Source organism: Macaca nemestrina, chromosome X (assembly GCF_043159975.1).
Source record: "Macaca nemestrina isolate mMacNem1 chromosome X, mMacNem.hap1, whole genome shotgun sequence".
Taxonomy (NCBI): Eukaryota; Metazoa; Chordata; class Mammalia; order Primates; family Cercopithecidae; genus Macaca; species Macaca nemestrina.
The window spans coordinates 153,597,752-153,618,268 of NC_092145.1; the positions used below are offsets into that span (position 1 = coordinate 153,597,752).

At 41.3% G+C, this 20,517-nt stretch overlaps 1 protein-coding gene across 8 annotated transcripts in view; it reads right to left on the minus strand.

Annotated features, from left to right (window-relative positions):
• Positions 1 to 20,517, minus strand: part of LOC105478088 (steroid sulfatase) — a 428,088-nt gene that overhangs the window by 230,364 nt on the left and 177,207 nt on the right. For 6 of the 8 annotated variants that reach the window (XM_011735060.3, XM_011735058.3, XM_011735059.3 and 3 more), the window contains one exon: positions 1,184 to 6,017. The exons of the other annotated variants lie outside the window; for them this stretch is intronic. In XM_011735060.3, coding sequence (XP_011733362.1) covers positions 5,644 to 6,017 — 374 coding nt within the window. In that variant the 3' untranslated portion in view covers positions 1,184 to 5,643. Of the gene's footprint in view, positions 1 to 1,183; positions 6,018 to 20,517 lie in introns of those variants that run through there. 8 annotated transcript variants of the gene reach the window in all.

Sequence of the window (20,517 nt, forward strand, 5' to 3'; positions counted from 1 at the left end):
CCGTAAATATAGATGACGCTTTACTCGCTTGCCCTCCGCTCACTTCCTACTTTGTGGCTCAGTTTCTAACAGGCCATGGACTGGTAGTGGTCTGTGGCCTGGGGGTTGGGGACTCCCACCATAGAGGATTATGCAGGAAACTTATGGCCAAGCCTGAGTGGCTCACATGGTGCCAACATTACTATAAGGGAAATAGGAAAATATCATCTTGCTCAGCACTCACTGAGATGAATCTGTATATCTGAAACATGAGATAGTTTCTATTTCACATGTAACAACCACCGGGTCCTGCCCACTGGAGAACATGCATATCTTTGTAAATATGGTACTTTGTGTATTTATTTTTGCACCCATTGTTAAATTAGTATAAACTTTGACAAGCAATTCAAAGTACCTATTTATAAAAATATGTTCATTAACAATTTTACCTTTAGAAAAACACTACAATCCCCATGTATAATTTAGTTTGAAACCTTAGATCCTCATATACTCAGTGAAGCAAATTTTATATCCCAGACCTCAATATAAAAGTGACTGTGTTTGCTTATTATGTAAACTAAATGTAAGAAATTGTACAATTTGCTACTTTGAAGATGTAATGTATTTGCCAGGTAAGATAAACTTACCAAGGCCAGGCTCAGTGGCTCACACCTATAATCCCAGCACTTTGGGAGGCCAGAGTGGGTGGATCACCTGAGGTCAGGAGTTTGAGATCAGCCTGGCCAACATGATGAAACCCCATTTCTACTACAAAATACAAAAATTAGCCAGGTGTGGTGGTTCACACCTATAGTCCCAGCTACTCGGGAGGCTGAGGTGGGAGAATCGCTTGAACCCAGGAGGTGGAGTTTGCAGTGAGCCAAGATTGCGCCACTGCATTCCAGCCTAGACGACAGAGTGAGACTCTGTGAAAAGAAAAAAAAAAAAAGATAAACTTACCAAAAAATCATTTAGAGGATTTGAACTTAATGAGTAGAACCATTCTCAGATGAACCCCCAAATTTGAGGGTCTCCTATACAGAAGGCCCATGAAGTTCTTAGAAAACTGATACATAGTTACATGGCAATGTTTCCTTTTCAGAAAGACATGGGTAGTTTTTAAGCTGCTTGCATTCTAATACGGTAAGCTGATGTTTCCTTCATTGGAAAGGCTCCCACTGAAATAATACTCAACAAAGTAAAATGTTGGTATGCCACGATTACTTTATTCAGATCTATCACACAAAGAGATGGTATTAAGTAACACTGGCTTGAGTGATCTCTTGCAACACAGAACAGGAACAGGTTCACGGTGTCGGAAAAGCAAGAATGCTGAGGGCCTCAGAAAGCTGAGCTCTGAAGACCCTGCACAGTCATGCTGTCCCAATAGGTTTCATGTTGTCATGGATGATGTCAAAGAAAAAAATTCTTCAATGCTACCTATTCAAGCACAGTAAGCAAGACTTTATTCAGGACCATCGTGATGGCTACAGGGACCACAGCAATGGGGACTTGTAGTAGGCGAGAGAGACTGGGCTCAGCTCTGAATACACCATGGAAAAGTGGGGATTTATAGACAGGGAACATGGTGAGGGGCAGTGGATGGAAGATTACCAACAGGAAATATCAGGGAGCATTCAGCTAAACTGACCTAACAGGATTCTAGCTGAAGGCAGGCCAGGTGACCAGACATCACCTGGGGTATGGTGGAGGCTGAGGAGCCTGATCAGATACTGAGGTTGAACAGATATGGGGGGGTTAGGTGTTCTTGCTAAACTGACTTAACAGACTTCTTGCCAAAACTGGATTTTACAAGGAAGTGCCCAGATTGGGCCTGGGAGAAGGTTGAGGAGCTTGGCTAAAGTGTGGCCAAGTGTAGAATCTTTGTCCATGAAGCCTGGGATGGATGTGAGGTCCATAGAGGTCAGACAGCTACAATTTAAGAGGTTTTGAGCATTTGCATCACACATCACATTCTCTAGGCACTAAAGAGAAGGTAACAAGTCTTTAGCTTTTAGAAGTCTCCATGTAATCAACACCTTTCCTCCCGGGCATGTCGGCTCCCTATGGCCACGTACTTGCCAGCAGACTCTCTATGGACACTTTTTGTCGTTTTATGAGAATAGCTCGGTTGCATGAGAGCCAATCCTAGTCCCAATACCATGCCCTTCTCACTCCAGCTTCTTACTGCTTCAGGGGTTTGTTCTGACACTGGTTTGGTTTTCCTAAGGAATCCGGTTGAAACAAAGAGAAGAGAGAATAATATTTTTCAAATCAAATTTCTGCCTCAGGTATTTGTAGAGCAAAGCAGCTGCTTCACCAGGGTAGGATACCTTCCCCAGGGCCCAGTAAGACTTTCATGGGTCACAAAGGCAAAACATATTAAATAGATTGTACTATATAATATATATATATATAGTAAAAACATATTAACATACTGTTTTATGACTATGTTGGTGCAAATGCCAATATCATTTCCAATCCCCAATGTTCACTTTCTTTTCTTCTGATTATAAAAGAAATTAAAACATTTTTGTAGGCTCCTAAAAAGGCCTTAGAGAGTATGCCTGATGGGTAATAATCTAGCCTTTTCCCACTCTTGGATCATAGAGGTCAGAGCTATTTTATGTCTTATTCCTCTCTGCATGTCTCAGCCTCTCTCTTGAGCTAAGAAAGTTGATGAATGTTTGCAGAACTGGAACTTGTATTCCCCATTGCCTGACATCAAGCTGGAAATGTAGTAAACATTCCCCACATTGCTGAATTGAGTCACATTATAAAGCAGGGTATTAGCGCACAGCATTTTTAATTGCCAAGGAAAAATTTTAACTTTGCATTAACATATTGTAAATAATCCTTCCACTTAATGCAATCAGATTCCTGTGACAAGCCAAACACTTGTTTTTTTGTGTGTGTTTTTCCCCTCCACTTTTCATTGTATGCCCTTCAGAAAAATCTGAGAAGTGGGCTTCCATTTTTGAAAAACAGGACTTCTTTAGTACCGTAGATACGTAGATTGCAATTTTGCTTTTCCTGCAGCATTCTTGATCTTGTGAAATGATGCCAATGTATACATCATTAATCTATTTGCTTAACTTTTAATATCTAGTAATGCTAGAAATATAATAATTTTTTAAAAGAATTTGCTTAAAGTTTCAAAACCCACTAAGGTTTGGATATACAACTCCAGAGGGAATATGAAGGAGATGCTTTGTAAACAAGCAGCCATGCCTTACAGCTCTGCAACAAACAAACAAACAAACAACAAAACTATGCCTTAAAGAAGGTTTTTGAGGTTTCTCCTGGACAAAAGAATTCCAATTTCCTGTTATACATTCAAATCAAAACTTTCAGATGGTAAATGGTTTGAAATTTAAGATGATGATGGTTACCACAAATCAACCTGATTTCCAAATGTCCTGAAATGTGATCTCAATTATTTTGAGGCACTTTTAAACTCAATATATTTGCATCTAGAGATATACTTCATCCTTCATTTGCTGTTGACATTTTACAGGTTAAATAACTAGTTCTAGACACAAATAGGCATTCATATAATCTATAAAGGCTCTTCAAGTTATTTAATCCTGCAGCATCCCCACATCATCAAGTGTTTTCAGAAAGTCTTACTTGCATTGAATATGTTAGACTTTGAGTAAACATTGTTATCTTATAGGATAAGTTTATAACAGTGCCTTTAAGTGTTTCCACATGACAGTATCAGCAGCAATCCTAACACATCATCAGTAAGCTAGTACCCTCTCTAATAAGAATGTTTTCTAAAGCAAGAAGACATATTCTCCCACAATTTCTGGAATGGGAAATCCACGTTAAAAGGAAGAATCCTGTATGCTTTTCAGCTTTCAACAATTCTGGAGTTAGGGGGTAGGAATCACTTCTTTCTTTTTTTTCTTTTTCTTTCTTTCTTTCTTTCTTTCTTTCTTTCTTTCTTTCTTTTTTTTTTTTTTTTGTTTGTTTGTTTAGAAGAGAAGCAAAATCAACATCTGAAATAGAAGAAATGAAAGGGCAACTGGGGAAATGTTGTTGAATCCTCCCAGCCCAATAGTATGCCCTTCTTGCTCCAACTTCCCAGAGTTGTGGGTAGGGATAGAGAAATTATAGCCAACTTTCAGAAAGCCCAAGTCATGGCTAACATTCTCTGCAAACCGCTGTGTGGGTTACAGGTGTTCCATCCATGGGCACTGTCTTGGAATTGAGCAAACTCTGGGCAAACAGAAGGTGGTCAGACAAGTCCACAAAAGAGATGAATGTGTAAGCAGGTGGATGGCAGCTTCTCTCGATTTTGCCATAAAGGAATCCAATCACATTGTTGGGGAAAGTCTTATATCTGAAGAAATGATTGCACTTTACATTCCATAGGAGCCTTTCCTCGGGATGGGCTGGTGGTTTAGACTTTGAAACTATCTCCAGCTGTACCACTATCAGGCCCTCTCCCAGGCGATCAGTTGTGCATCTTCCCTGATTTACAGGGGCTTGGGGAAAATGGGATGAAAACAAAATCATGCATCTCATTGTGGATCGGAAGCACAGAAATTTCTCAGCCACAAAACTTGCATACATGACTGTTCTCTGATGACTAACTTCTGCCTAGAACTAAAGGAAATTATGCTTATGTGTGTAGAACATGGATTGCTTGTGAGTGATTTTTGTTCCCCTCCAAATATCAGAGACTTTCTAGGCCAATGATTCTGAATTACATTGGAAGAGATTCCCTGAACCATAGCATCTCCACAGTGGGCTTTTAATTCAGAACTTCCATTCCCTGAAGAAAACAGTGTAATCCAAGAATTATACTACAAATTATGGAATGGAAATCAGTTTAGAAGAGATTTGCCTTGGGATTATTACTATAAAATTTTACAAAAAATCATTGTGCAAAGAAATCTATTTGTGAGCTTCTACTGTATTTACTTAAATAGTGATAAGCTTCTAGGTCCCTATTTTAGACATCTTAACCCTCTTGAGGAAAGAATATACTCTGTGTGTGTGTGTGTGTGTGTGTGTGTGTGTGTATGTATAACTATATATGTGATGAAAAGCATTTGATATGTGTTTTAACGAATACCAGTAATAATGACTTGCCTTCCAATAACCAAAGTGGAACTTACCATCATCTATTATTCCTAAAGAAGATCTTTCATTCATCTTAAAGTTACTTACGTTTAGATGGCTAAACTCTTTTTTATGTGATTGCCTTTTTATTATGCTGGTTATTGCATCACTTCAGATTATAGAGTAAATGGTAACTTAAACTGTTGACATAGATATTTGCTTAGGGGTGAGTTAAGGTACCTCCTGCACCTTTCTGTTTTAAGATTGCCTTCTGCACCTTTTTGTCATCTGCTTGCACTGGTGTGCCTTGTGAATGCCCCTCTATTCATTCTATTTGCATGAGTCCAAGACTGGCCACAGAAGGCATAAACCTACCATCTTCCTCTCTGTATACTACAGACCTCATCCCCTTCACCCCTTCAGTTGAGTAGCTGTTGAGCTCTGGCCCAAGCTTTCAGGTGATAAAATAGAGAATCAGTTCAAATCCAAGGTGCAGATGGAGTTATGTTTCCCCAATGCCACTCTCAGGCATGTGTTTGTAATGAAGATGGTGAGCTTTGCCACATGCATCTGTCTGGTCCCCAGGCACAGCTAGTGGCTCAGTCTCTTATCCTGTTTTTCTCTGTCGCACTGGCAAGACAGGCCGGAGGAAGGACAGCACAGCTGAAGCCAGGGCTTCCAAAGAAAGTTGTCCCACGAAAACTGGTTGGGCACCTCTGGCAGAGTCTGGGTGTGTCTGTCCGCAGCTTCCTGTATGACTTTGAGGATTTCATAAAACCGGGGCTCGGTTGCTGGAGTTAATGGGTTTCTCTCTCTTGGATCTTTGGAAATATCAAAGAGTAAAGGTGGGTCGTGATGAGTGACGTAACTCCCGAAACAGAAGCACACATGTGTGGCAAAGCATCCATTGGAACCCACGGGGTTGAAGTTGGGGGTGAAGAAAAAGGCCTTCCAGATGGATGTGCCTGTGGTTTAAAAGGATGGAAATGGCATTAGGTATGAAGCATCCTTGTATGTACCACAAATGAAAAAGTGATGCAGAAATTATGCTGCCCTGTGATTTAAGAAGGTGAAGATATCATAAGGCTGCAGGCACAATGTTAATATGTACAGGAGAGATTATGAAGCCACACATAGACGCCAACACACACAGCCAGCGGGAACAGCGTCAAACTTGGTAGGACCGCAGTGAAAAGTTTATTTTCTCAGTTTTCAGCAAGTCTAAAAAATGTCAAATCAAGAATTAAATGAACTTTGGGAGGCCAAGACAGATGGACCACTTGAGGTCAGGAGTTGGAGACCAGCCTAGTCAACATGGCGAAACCCTGTCTCTACTAAAAAATACAAAAATTAGCCGGGTGTTGTGGCAGGTCCCTGTAATCCCAGCTACTCAGGAAGCTAAGGCAAAAGAATCACTTGAACCCAGGAGGCGGTGGTTGCAGTGAGCTGAGATTGCGCCACTGCACTTTGGCCTGGGTGACAGAACGAGCCTCTGTCTCAAAAAAAAAAAAAAAAAGTAAAAGAATTAAATGAAGGCCGAGTGCAGTGGCTCATGCCTGTAATCTCAGCACTTTGGGAGGCTGAGGTGGAAGAATCACTTGAGCCTAGGTAGGGGTTTGAGCCCAGCCTGGGCAACATAGTGAAAGCCCATCTCTATAAGAAATTAAAAAAAAAAAAAAAAAAAGCTGGGTGTGGTGGCACGTGCCTGTAGTCCCAGCTACTCCAGAGACTAAGGCAGGATTGTGTGAGCCCAGGCAGTTGAAACTTCAGTGAGCTATGATCATGCCACTGCACTCCAGCCTGGGTGGCAAAGCAAGACCCTGTCTCAAAACAAAACAAAACAAAACAAAACAAAAAACAACCCCACAAACATAAACAAACAAAAATAAAAAGTAATTAAATGAGGCTAGAAGTGAGGGTGAGGAGGGATTACAAATGGGGAATGGAAACTATATTTTAGGGATGAAAGAGATGTTCTGAAAGTAGGTTGCTCAACTCTATACATTTACTAAAAATCTTTAAATTAGAATATAATGGCATGCAACGTATACCTTTAAAAGCTGTTAGAAATTCCAAATTAGGGGAATTCATCAACACCAGAATAGGATGGTTAGTTTTTTAAATGTAAGTTCTGCATTTCAATAAACTCCAAAATATTGAAATTGCTAGGAAAAACTAAGTTACAAACAAATGAATAATTATGAAATAATTGATCCATTTCCTATTCATCAGACAATGTTACCATTTTCTGAGGAGCTCTAGAAGGAACACCTTCTAAGAGAGGCCTAAACATGTTTCCTGGGTAGGCAAAATGTAGCAGATAAAAACCGAGAATTAAAATGCATGAACCGACTAGAATCAAGTGCAGAACGTGAATGCCCTTACAGCTTTTACATAAAACCAAAGAGGCATTCCTCCTAGGAAGCCCCCCCGCCCCCGTGTAAGTCATCCCAATCATTTGTGCATATAACGGCATGGGCGACTTTTGTAATTATAGGTATTTCAAAATGTAAAATAGATTAATGCAATGGGTTTAAACTGACAGTCACTGGGGCCCTATGATGTCCCCAAATTGCCCCTGACCTTGGACAAGGTTAGTGATGGGAAAAGTCAGCCTCTTTGTGTGTGTGTGTGGTGGGGGGGGGGGGGCGTTTAAAGCTGAGAAAGACAGGGAAAGCAAGGTGAATACGTTTAGATGAATATATTAAAGAAGATTCATAATGAGACGCCTGCAGTCTGTGGCATAGCTGATTCTGTGAGAGCAGGACATGACATCTGTGCACTTTACATGGGCTCAGTGCACCTGCTTCAGAAAGATAAGGTCAAGCTGACACACAGACACGCCAGGCTGCAGGAAGAATTCCAGGACTTGGTTACCATCTCCAGCAGGGTTTCAAAAGGCAGCAAGTAACCTTAAGATGCTTCCCATCCACTCCTCTCATCCCACACTTTCTTCCAGGGTATAGAAATTTCCTTCAGAAGACTTTTTGGAGACAGGCTGACAGAGCCTGCCATTTGCAGCCACTTAGAATCCTTCATCAGGGTCAGCCGAGAGAGAAAGTGGGTACATAGAGAAGCGAGCCAGGAAGCCTCTCTTGCTCGTGCTCCCAGTGATGCAAATTTAGAGGGCGTTTTGAACTTGACATTCGAGTCAAGCCTCTGTGTGTTTAAAACCCCAGGAGAATACAGGCTCCTGGAATAAATTCATGTAAAGAGCCCGTATTTTCCATTTGCTTTTGAAAGGCACTCACAGGATCCTGTCATTACCACCAGAGCACAATCCTCCCCAAGTGTGAGCTGGAAGATCTGATCGACGTCAGGCCCAGTCAAGAGATTCAGGCACCCTGGCCTGGGAATGGCAGTGGTGTTGCTGGGTATTTCAGACAAGTGTAGAACTAAGAATTAATTATTCTAAAGAATTTTTTAGCATGCTCTGGGGTTGCTTGCCTTTTTATCCTTTCATTTGCATTTTAAAAAACTTTTCCTAAAAAGGTAGATTGCTTAGTCCCTGTGCTGTTTCTCTGGACCACTTTAGATTTACTGAAAAGAGAGAACTAGAACTGCACTTTTTATTGTATAGTGGCTCACGAGATAACAACCCCTACTTTGGGAGCTTGTTCTATTATTCATCAGGAACCCAGGAACTGACATCTCCAAACTGATATCTTTGAAACTGTCATTTCAAAGATAAAGAGCACAACTCAGTCACTAGATAAAATAGAAGGCACCTGGCAGAGTCACCTTCTTTTGTTTAATTTATATTTTCGATTTGTATTTTCTAGAGACAGGATCTCGCATTATCGCTCAGGCTGGAGTGCAGTGGTATGATCATAGCTCACTGCAGTCTCGAACTCCTGGGCTCAAGCAATCCTCCTGCCTCAGCCTCCCAAGTAGCTGGGACCACAGGTGTATGCCACCATGCCCAGCTATGTTTTAAATTCTTTTGTAGAGATGGGGTCTCTCCATGCTGCCCAGGCTGGTCTTGAACTCCTGGGCTCAAGCAATCCTCCTGCCTTGGCCTCCCAAAGCACTGGGATTACAGGTGTGAGCCACCATGCCTGGCATCATTTTATATTTTTCATAGGTATATTTAGTCCTGTATTCCAAAATTATTTTGATAACATACTTCATCCTGAGTATCCTCATATACTAGAAAAATGTTAAATTTTTAAAAAATGTTTATTCACTACTGTATTTTAAAAATTATCATCAACTGCTCTGATAAAAAACTGTTTCTCCCTCACCACTGAAAAAGATAAATATTTTTACCAAACTGGAAACTGAGACTCATTTATAACTGAGATCCAATGACCTGGAAAAGGAATTATTAAATTTGATATACAGAACACAGGGAAATTAAAGTGGACAGTTTTTTTTTTTTACTTGTTTAAGTAGTCTAAGTGGTGATGAGGACAATAATTCTACTGAGATTTTTAAAATCCTCCCCCAAATTAAGAAAATGAATTGTCACAAGTAATGGTCAAAGATATCAGTGACATATGATATAGTACTGTTATGTCACTGTGCTAGAACAAAATGCTAGGAAATCATCATCCATCTGGTGAAACATATTTTTATATAAAATCACCACTAAACAATGTGACTCAACTCATGTGAGAAGAAAGTTTGTTGTCATTTGACAAAAAGGCAGATAGAATGTAAGTGAGAAAAAGTTGATGCCTAAGCCAGAAACTGATTCAGCATCCTCCACACAGGATCCTAAAGCAGCTATCTTATTAAAAATAAACTAAGCTGCGAGCAAAGAGAAATAAAGAGGCCTCTGGGTTCCCTGGGATTGCCTGGGGACCACAGGGGCTTCTGACCCTGGAACAGGAAGAGACGTTGCGATTTCTATTACTTCGAGTTACAGCAACTCAGCCACAGGAAGCGGGAGCCCTGGCAAGGAAGTCCCAAAAATGAGCACACGAGCTCCCCCAAGAACAAAAATAGAGAGGGCGCAAGCCAGAACTTTCGTTATGTACTAAAATATTTTTTAAAATCAGTATTAGTATCTAGCACAAGCTCCCTCTTAACCTCTTGGAGTCGGGTTGTGGCAGGCCAGGTCTCACTAACACAGGCCTCCATCATAACTGTTCCAGCACTGACCGAGTGGTGAAGTTAAATCTTAAAAGCTGATAGAGCCAGTGTCTTCATACAAAGGCTGGAACGGAACAAAAGCCCACCAAGAGTTTTGCCCAGGCCTCTCCTGGGCCTCGAAGCATGACAAGATAACGAAGGCATTCTTAACAGGACCCATTTAGGATTAAACAAGTTTTATTGGGGGTCTGAAGAAACTCCCCAAACCTCCACAAACAAGTTTATAGGGGTCTGAAGGAACTCCCCAAACCTCCACGATGTAGCAGCAGACAAGATGAGGGTAATCACCCCAGGCACCTGGACCCATTTAGATGAAGTCAATTTACTGAGGCTCCAGAGGAAGGTCTCCAGGACTCAGACCTTAGTTACAGATTAAAAGAAGTTAATGACTTATGTCTTTAGATGAATGCACACTTGCACATAAACTTATAGCTGAGAAGGTATACAAGCTCCAGAAAGCTGTAATTTTGAGTTGGTCTGGGCAATATTTTCCAGGCCTTCTCCCTGTAACCGGTTACAGAAATAAAAACTCTCTTCCTCCCCAGTTCATCTGCATCTTCTTGTTGGGCTGCAAGAAATAGCAGTCCTACCCTCGCTTTGGTCCGGGAACAGGGTCATGCTACATCGCCTACAAATGTTAACAACGTCCTCTTGAAAAGGGTCCTCGAAGCCTCATTCTCGTGAAGGCTCATGAAGCCTCAAACTCATTGGCTGTTTGAAACAGGCCAGGTATAGTGTGTGTGTGTGTGTGTGTGTGTGTGTGTGCGCGCGCACACACATAGGTCAGATTTGGTCTGTGGGTTATAGTTTACCAACCCCTGCTGTATACAGTATTTCTTTTTTCTTTTTTTTTTTTTGAGATGGAGTCTCGCTCTGTCGCCCGGAGATCGAGATCATCCTGGCTAACACAGTGAAAGGGCCCCAAACGCTTCTGGCCTCTCATAATGATGCAAGCCTCTCACATCTTGCATTCTGAATTCTCTACTTAGAGCGGTCACAACACTCCGTAACAGAGCTGGGCACAATCCGGACCCTGGGACACTCGTTTCCAGGCCTCTCTGAATGTTTAAACTGCTGTCTTGCAGAAGTCTCAGAGCCATCATGTGAGACAAAACAAAACCAGGTCTGGAAAGCCCATTTGGGAGAAGTAAAGACAGTGCACACACGACAGACACTCAGAGGCATCACACGACGTGACTGTGCCCTTACAGCCCCTGCTTCTAACCCACAGCGGCTAAAGCAAGGTGCCCCGACCTGGAACTCTGAGGCCACAAAAACAAGACTACACCTCCTTCTTGGGGATAATGAACCCTGAGTAATCCAAGTGCTCCAGAACACTTTCCAGCTTCCTTGAAGTCAGAAAGGCTGCACGGCCCATTCTGGCCAGACGTGGGCAGTATGTGGTATGTCTTTTCCCAGCCACAGCCCAGAGGAGCTGTCTCTTCTGCCGGTGACATTCGAGATGATGGGGCCTCTGTCAGGGTGGTCCCTGACAAATGGATGGCAGAACCCTCTCCTCCTAGACCCCCACCTTCCCACCAAGACAGGCACTGAACACACGGTTATCTCCCGAACATCTAGCTATGTCGGAAGATACATTTTGTGGTCATAGCTGCGGTGGGGCAGACGCGCTACTGATACCTGGTGGGGAGAGGCCACAGATGCTGCTCAACAGTCTAGAATGCACAGGGCAGCCTCCAGCACAGAGAATGATCTGGCCCCAAATGTCAATAGTACCCAGGTTGAGAAGCTCTGTTCTACAGCAAGAGTGAGAATAAATGTTGGATGGGCTGAGCCCCTGAAATGTCAGGTCTAATGGTTATCACAGCACAAATTCGCCACTCCCTACACACGAACCCTCTGAGAGCTAAACGATAAAATCAGACAAACTTTATTTTTGATAAAATGAGTCAGAAACTGGACTGAGACAGACAATCCTCACAAGTCTCCAAGGCTTGGTGATAAACTGCATGAATGAATGAACAGCTCTAAGGGACAGAAAAGGCACCAAAGATCCATGGGCAGTATAGAAGGAACAGAGACAGGTAGAGTTGCTGTGCTTTCACAAGACAAATATGATGGAGAAGGGGTGGTGCCAGGGGCCCGAAGACTCTCTCGTTCCAGGACGATAGCAATGTCTTTATAAAAGAGCACTTGCCTTTCTTAGCCTGATAATGTGTTGTGAGACTTGCATAGACAGAGGAGCCCGGGGGCAGGGTGGGGGGAAGAGAGAGAGAGAATGCACTAGCTAGACAGCAGGTGCTTTGGTCAAGGTTTTTCATGCCACTGACTTGGTTAAGGGCGTAGCTCTGAGCAGCAATAGTTTAGGTTCAACCATGAGCTCTGTAATTTCTTACATACGTGATGCTGGGCGTAGCTGCTCTCACCTCTCTGTGTCCCAGTCTGCTCCTCTGTTATATGTTTGTAATAATAGTTCTTCCCTGCTTTGAGGATTAAAAATTGGTTCCTATATGTGATGCTGTCAGAAGAAGGCTGGGTCTATAGTAGAGACTATACATGAGTTAACTGTGAACAGAAAGCTGCAGCCAATTTACGCAAGAAACAATTCAGTTTCCATCTGCCCTTCAATCTGTTGCTACTGTAATACATGTCATAAGACTTTTTTTTCTGCTAAGGATTCTTAAAGTATATGGAAAACTATTAATAAATCTACATGGCTTCAACACATTGGCTCTTAATGTATCACTCAGATTTAAACTTCCCTTGATGAATGATGTTCAACTGGTAGTTTTGGTGAGATTTATTTTGGGTGCTTGGAAGACTGCATGTATATATCATAGAAGGCATACGCAGATATTTTGGGTTTTCAGTCTTGGCAGCATGTGCCTCTGTTGCCATCTTGAAGTTCTTCAAGAACCATTTCACATACTGTTCCATTTTTCCATTGTGAGGAACCCCCACACAAAGAACCCTAGGCCTGTCCCCTCAGTAAGTTTACAGAAAAGTTAATGTCATCTACTGAACTGGTGTCTGAAAACCCATCCCATGGTGCCCTCCTGACTCCTGCAATCCACCTAAAAATTTGTTCCATACATTACCCTAGTCTCATCCAGACACCCCACACTAATGCCTCAAATCTTTTCTTAGACCCAAAGATTTTACAGTGTGTCCATACCTGAGCCTCCACAGATCATGTGTCTTCTAACTTAATACATGCACGTTCACCAGAAGCATCTTGGCCCCAAGCTCTGTTTCGGACCCCTGAGGTTCACTGCCATCTGTTTACCATAGCACAAACCCCCTAACTATTCAGCCCTTGGTTAATATAAAATGGCTGACAGTAGATAAGTTCTGCCTGCTTCCTGCAGCTGGCAGCACCGGAGCTCACGATACAACAGTGAGAAGGATGAGGAAGCAGCGCTGGTGGCTGGGTGCACCTGCTTCACAGCCAGGCAATTTGAGAGCAACACAAGCTTTCTCAACTGATGCCTGAGTATTTGAGGATGAAATACTCCCTTCTATTAAGCCTTGGGCTTTGCATATTAAGGGACAGAAATATATAACCTGGAACAAAGTGGGTGTATGATGTATATGAGACTCTTCCCTCACTTTCCCTTCCTTGCCTCCATATTGATATTCTAGCTGTTCTTCAAAGCCCTGCTATGTTCTCCTTCATGAACCCATCTGAATTCCCAGCTGGAAGTCACCAGTCTTCCTCTGTTCTTCTCACCAGTTTTCATCACTCAGTCAACACTTGAGGTCTCCAATTCTCTGGCTGGATTATTTCCTCTCTGAAGGCAGGGACTGTATCTCCCACATCTCCTACATGTGTAGTGCCTAGTATCTTAGATAGAATAGAGGCCCAATAAAAAATTGTTGGGGCCAGGTGCAGTGGCCCTCGCCTGTAATCCCAGAACTTTGGGAGCCGAGGCGGGGTGGATCACCTGAGGTCAGGAGTTCAAGACCAGCCTGGCCAACACGGTGAAACCCTGTCTCTACTAAAAATATAAAAACTAGCTGGGCGTGGTGGTGGGCGCCTGTAATCCCAGCTACTTGGGAGGCTGGGGCAGGAGAATCGCTTGAACCTGGAGGTGGAGGTTGCAGTAAGATGAGATCGTGCCATTGCATGTCAGCCTGGGTGACAAGAGCGAAACTCTACCTCAAAAAAACAAAAATTGTTGGATAAATTTTTAAAAAAAGGAGATGATGGTTATTAGGAGGAAGGGATGGAAAGAGAGGCGAGGAGCCAGCTGTCATCATGAAATCCAGTGTGAGCAGACAAGAAGCCAAATACACTCCACAGTCCCTTTGGGATCCATCCGGAGCATCCTGCCTGAAATCACACAATGGCTCTGCACCACCTCCAGCTTGAAGGACCAACAGGCTACTGTGAGGCACTGGAGGTTACGATCTGATCACGGCAGATAACAGAGTGAGGAAGGCAGAGAGCTTGGAAGTACATTTGCTTTGGGATTGCTTGGTGTCAAAAATGGGCAGTCATCAGGAATTGTACAGGGGGCATAAGTCATTTGGCCCCCAGGAAAGAACATTCATGGAGAGGGAAGAGGGCAGCTGAGAGCATGAGGATCAGGCATGGAGCCAGTGGAAGGAGTATGAGACCTGATAACACCAAGGATGTCCACATTTGGGGAATAAGAGGATGTGGATGAATCGTGGACTCAGTGCATGGGGGCACGGAGATGTCCAGACACACGGTTAGTTGAGGAGTCATGATTTATAATTGTGAGTAAAAGAACATATTGTCTTAGGGGAAGACATTTCGATTAACAGGAGACAGACTCAAAGGCAGACAGTGTTGGTTGCAAATCCCAACTTGGCCATCAGCTTTGCAACTGTATGCCAATAATGTGACCTTCTACCTCTCTGTCTTCCCATCTATAATTGGGAAAAATAACACTGGGAGGAGAGATAGCTAGCTGATCCCCCAGCCTCCCACAGTCACTGAACGTTCCTCTGGGTACATGGAAACTCACAACAAAACTCTCCTTTGCAGCCTCCTGTGAAGCTAGGTGTGAACAGGTGACCAACTTCTGGCCTCTGCGAAGAGTCTGATTATCTTCCTTGGGAAGTAGTAGCCATGCACTTTTTTCTTCTCATCTTTCCCATCCATCCCACCATTGTATGCATTTAGGGTAGACACAGCCATCACTTACCATGAAGATGAAGCTGTCACATTCTACAGGAGGTGGAAAAGTCGCTTGAAAGATTCTGCACCCCAGAGACTTTCTGGACCATTTGTCTCTGGATGTTGCCCATGAGATGGAGATATAAACCTCTCTCTAAAAGGCCGGGCACGGTGGCTCACACCTGTAATCCCAGCACTTTGGGAGGCCAAGACGGGCAGATCACGAGGTCAGGAGATCGAGACCATCCTGGCTAACATGGTGAAACCCCATCACTGCTAAAAATACAAAAGCCGGGCATGGTGGCAGGAGCCTGTAGTCCCAGCTACTCGGGAGGCTGAGGCAGGAGGATGGCATGAACCTGGGAGGCGGAGCTTGCAGTGAGCCGAGATCACGCCACTGCACTCCAGCCTGGGTGACAGAGCGAGACTCCATCTCAAAAAACAAACAAACAAAACAAAAAAAAACTTCTCTAATGTAAACTTTTTTTTTATTGTTTTCTGTTACAGTCAAATCTGAAACTAATATAATCATAATCTCTTCTAATTCAGGGGATTAAATGAGATATCAAATACAATGTTCTTGACAAAGTGTCCTGCAGACAGTAAATATGCAATAAACATCAGTGTTTACTGTCATCAAGCACGTCTCCAAAAGATACATAATGATCACAAAAAGAGATGACAAATTTCAAGAACATGAGATTAACAAAGGGAAACGTCTATAACCACCTACAAAACATTTTTGTATAGAAGATACGAAAGTAAGGAAGACACAAAAAATTGCTAAATATTGCATGCCCTGGTTAGAACTAAAATGTCTATTTAGAAAACACCAGGTCTGAGAGCATATGAAAGCAAATCTGGCGGGGGTTTAGAGACATAAAAGCAGACATTCCGGGAGAACTGAGAGACGCCCCATGTTGAAGTCGGGGAAAAGAGATGTATAAAATACTGTAGAAAATCAATGAAACGGTAGGACGGAGAATGCAAGGGGAAAAGATCAGAAGTGACCCCTGGCAAAAAGATCAGAATAAGCTGGGTGCCAAGTTTAGATGGAAGAGGGCATTTGAGCATTCAGCCACACCAAGTTTTTTGGGGTTTTTTTTTTGTATTCAAGAAAGAAAATTCAATTTTGATTACTTTGTCTCTATAAGGAAGTAAGTTTGCACTGTAGCAAATTATCAAGAGTAATGACCAGGACTTTTTTTCCCACAGTATTAGTGTAATCTTAGATCAGACACACTACAACTTTGGTTGAAAACTGAATGTTTATCTCAAATATTGTCTGATACTGTCTATAAGGTATGAAGTTCCATAAGAAAATATATGTTTAATAGACTGTGTTAGAAAACACAAAATCTATTTATGTGGTGATTTTTTTCCACTGTGGGAAATGACTGTTAGGAGAAGTTAAGCTATTACTGATGTGTTTGGATGATAATGATATAAAATAAATTTAATAAAAAAATTAAAAGTTCAATGAAATCTTTTCTAACCTCATAAATCACTCCTTCTCCTAGATCTCCAAAGCAAATTCTGTTCATCCCAGGACACCATCATCCTGTGTTGCTACAATTACAAGTACAAATGTTGTATACTTTGCTACTGGGCTTCACAGGCACATGAGTGAAATAATGGCTGCATGCCTGAACTATCAAAAGCTCGTGGCAATGCAGCATTTGAAGTGTTCACAAAGAAAAGAAATCCTAATAATTAAAAGTTATCCTTGAAATGGTTTACATATATGTGCTTTTTCTTAATTGCTACAACAGTTACAGAGTAGGATGAAAATATGTCCTTTTATAAGGTCAGCTGAAATACAGGATAGTTGCCGGTGAGCTTAAATTTGGAAATGCTGCATCTCATATTAGGTCAGTTTCAGCCCTCGATATTTCATTTCTGACACTTTAGATCCTAATTCAGAGGATCAGATGAGAAAGGGCATCTGACAAGTACTCACCAAAATTACTAGTGATGATGAAATCCAAGTGCTGCCTTTCGGATGCTGTTAACTCATAAGTGGCTGTTAGGAGAATCTCTTCTCTTTTATTTGGTGTGTTTTAGAGGCAAAATTAATTTTTTAATTAAATGAAAAGGCTAGACAGTAGCAATGCAAGCATTTTTCTTTGTATTACCATGGTAAGCTGGTTTTGATTTTAAACCTTTACTCAGCTCTTATTTTGAAATGAAGGTATCTTTCAGAAAGCTGGAAAGGAACACATTCCTTTGGAATGAATTCCATTACCCTATTGCTATTCGCTGTAATTTTATTTATTTACTTTTTATTGATGCATATTTGATGTACGTATTTTCAGGGTACCCGTGATCATTTGAAACACTCATATAATCAAATCAGGGAAATTGGAATATCCATCACCAGTTAACATTAATTGATTGTATATTTCACAATAGCTAGAAGATAATCATTCAAATGTTCCTAGTATTGTCATTTTTTAAAATATAAAGCTTTTTTTATTTTTATTTTTTTGTTGTTGGAAAAAAGTTTCCAAAAAACTTGAATAGAAAATGGAGCAGGATTTATGAGGCTCTGCTAGTTCAACGTGAGGATGTCTATATCCTTCTCCTAGGGAAAGAATGGTATCGGTGCCCTGTTTCCCTAAGTAATTTTTATAGCTTCATGGAGATCCCTTTTCCTGACTAAAGTGTGACATTTCAAATATATGTGACTTTTTTTTTCTACATGATGCTAAGATTACATATTTGTCTGTACAAAAACAGTTTAAGCTATTAATTATGTACTATATTGCACTGCATTCTAGAATATATCTACAGCTATCCCATGGATTTTGGTATGACCAGCTGGTTTGGGGACTCTCCATTAATGTGAGTATTTATCTCACAGACTACAGTCATCAGCTTAAAAATCCTGGAGCCAAGTATCCACCTACCCTCTAAGATCCATTCCATCCATAAAATCAAGTTGTCATTGTGTTGAATTTTTAATAACATTAATTCATATGTCAAACGTTAAAGCCAAAATTTTTCATACCCATTGAATGGTAAATTTTAACTCAGAATTCTTATTTTAGTGCAAGAAAAGTTATCCATGTTATAATCATGCTTTCATGAGTTCTTGTAAAATGTAATAGGAATAATGATATCAGATCATAATTAAATTATGTCATTCAATTTGCTAAGACAACTAAATTATAGCGAAGACATTATATATAAATTTTAAAAGAGATTCATGTTTTAAAAGGGTGGAAATGAAATCCTAGCTATAAGTTTTTGGAAAATCAGTATTTCATGAGTTTGGAATTATAACATTTAATCCTCTAAGTAATGAAGACAAACGGTAACTGCATCTTAAAAACATCTGCAGTCAGTTCTACTGGTACCAACAAACTGTTGTTAATCTAGGGTTCCGAGGGAGAAAGGCAACCTGTATTTGTTGTGTTTGCCAATTGCCATGGTGTAAACACCCACAACACAGCCAAATGAAGACAGACAATGGTTTAACAACCAACTGGCAAGATTCCTGAACGATCAGGAGCTGATTCCAGCATACCACTGCCTGCTACTAAACCCTAATACTACATTTTTTTTTTTTCTAATAAAGTATTCTGAGGTCAGGCGACAGCCCTCTTATCCATGAATGTAAGATTCATGGAATATGTTCCACAGTCTAGTGATTACTGACAAGCTCCTACCAAAGTCTATCTGAGATGACCTATGCAGACTCACTCAACTAGTACTAGTTTAAGATCTGTCTTCCCCAGGTGACAGAAAGCTCCATATGGATGAGAGTCACGTTTTCCTTACACATCCCTGTATTCCCAGCACATGGCACAGGTAGCAGTGCCTCATGCTCTAAAATGTAAGCTACTCTTCAGCAGGGAACTTTGTCTGTTTTGCTCACTGACAGATGCCAGCGCTAAGACGATATGTTCCACACAGTAGGTGCTCAATACATATTTCTAGAAAAAAATGAATAAGATAAAATACAAAATGACTAAACATGAAGCCATACACAAAAGCCAAGACAGCAAATATGGTTGCTGAGTTTCAGATAGCATCTGAAAAAATAAATCATAAATGATTCATAAACATCATGTTTTCCTGAGGTCCTTTATCTCGATAAATGATTCTAGCCTTCAAATACTGTGATTTCTCCTTTTTTTGTTACCAGTTCAAGGCAAAAGAGTTGAAGGAATTGCATTCAGAGTCTAAGAAGTAAATTTTATCCCGCGGCCAGTTGCCTATCAGAAACTGGGTCTTGTTTTTCTCACTCCTATTTTCTGTCTCTTCCTGTCCCCCTTCTCTTTACTCCTCCACATAATGTGTTCCTCCAGCCTCTGATCCAATATGTTCCTTCCGGCTTCTCTAACTGGGGATTTGGCTCTATTAAAATACAATTTTGCAAGGTTCAGGACATGATACAGACTTATTCAAACACGCAGTAGTCACAGAAACTTTGTCTTCACATTCCTTGCCGGCTCCATATAAAAAGAAATTAAGAGTCCTCATTTATTACAAAGCTCAGAAGTCGATGCTATAAACTGATCTAAAAAAGAAGCAGTATTCTTATGGAAACTAGGAATTGTAGCCACATGGATGAGATATGTGAATAAAACGCTTCCAGAAGTAAAATCGCAAGCCCATGTTTCTGCTGTTCTTTGTCTTCTAGAACATATCATGAGGAAACTGCCCAGACTTAAAGGAGAAACTCTGAAGCATAAACCTGTTGTGATTTCTGTGGCTAATAGAAGGGTTGTAATTTCATGGAAAAGTTGTAAAAATAAAAGGAGGCTGCTCTTTAAATGATAAGTCTTGGGTAAATTGGCTAGGTGAGTGGGGAAGAGACAAAGATTTGTTGGAAAATGGAATGGAATCACCCTAAGTTTAAGAAGAAGTTAGCAGCTAGGAGGTTATTACACACCCCTCCTTCGGGGCGGGGTAGCGGGGCAGTCCTAGATTCTAGAAGCAGAGCTCCAAAGCCCCTTAGAGAAAAGAGGAATTTTGTTTTACCTCCGAAGAAGGAACTGAAAGTCCAACCTCAACAGGTACCTCTAGTACATACAATAGTTTTATAAATTGCTCATCACTTTCCATTGACTGCCAGGTATCTTAGTGATAGGAATATTACTGTAATTCTAAGTTTCAAAAATATGAAAGAAAGATTTGAAATCAATAACCACACCTAAGATTATAAACCATTTGTTCCTGTATGCTAATTGGAAATGCCACTATAAAACAAGTATTAGAAAACCCACAAGAGATCCTGTTCGATTGCACAATTA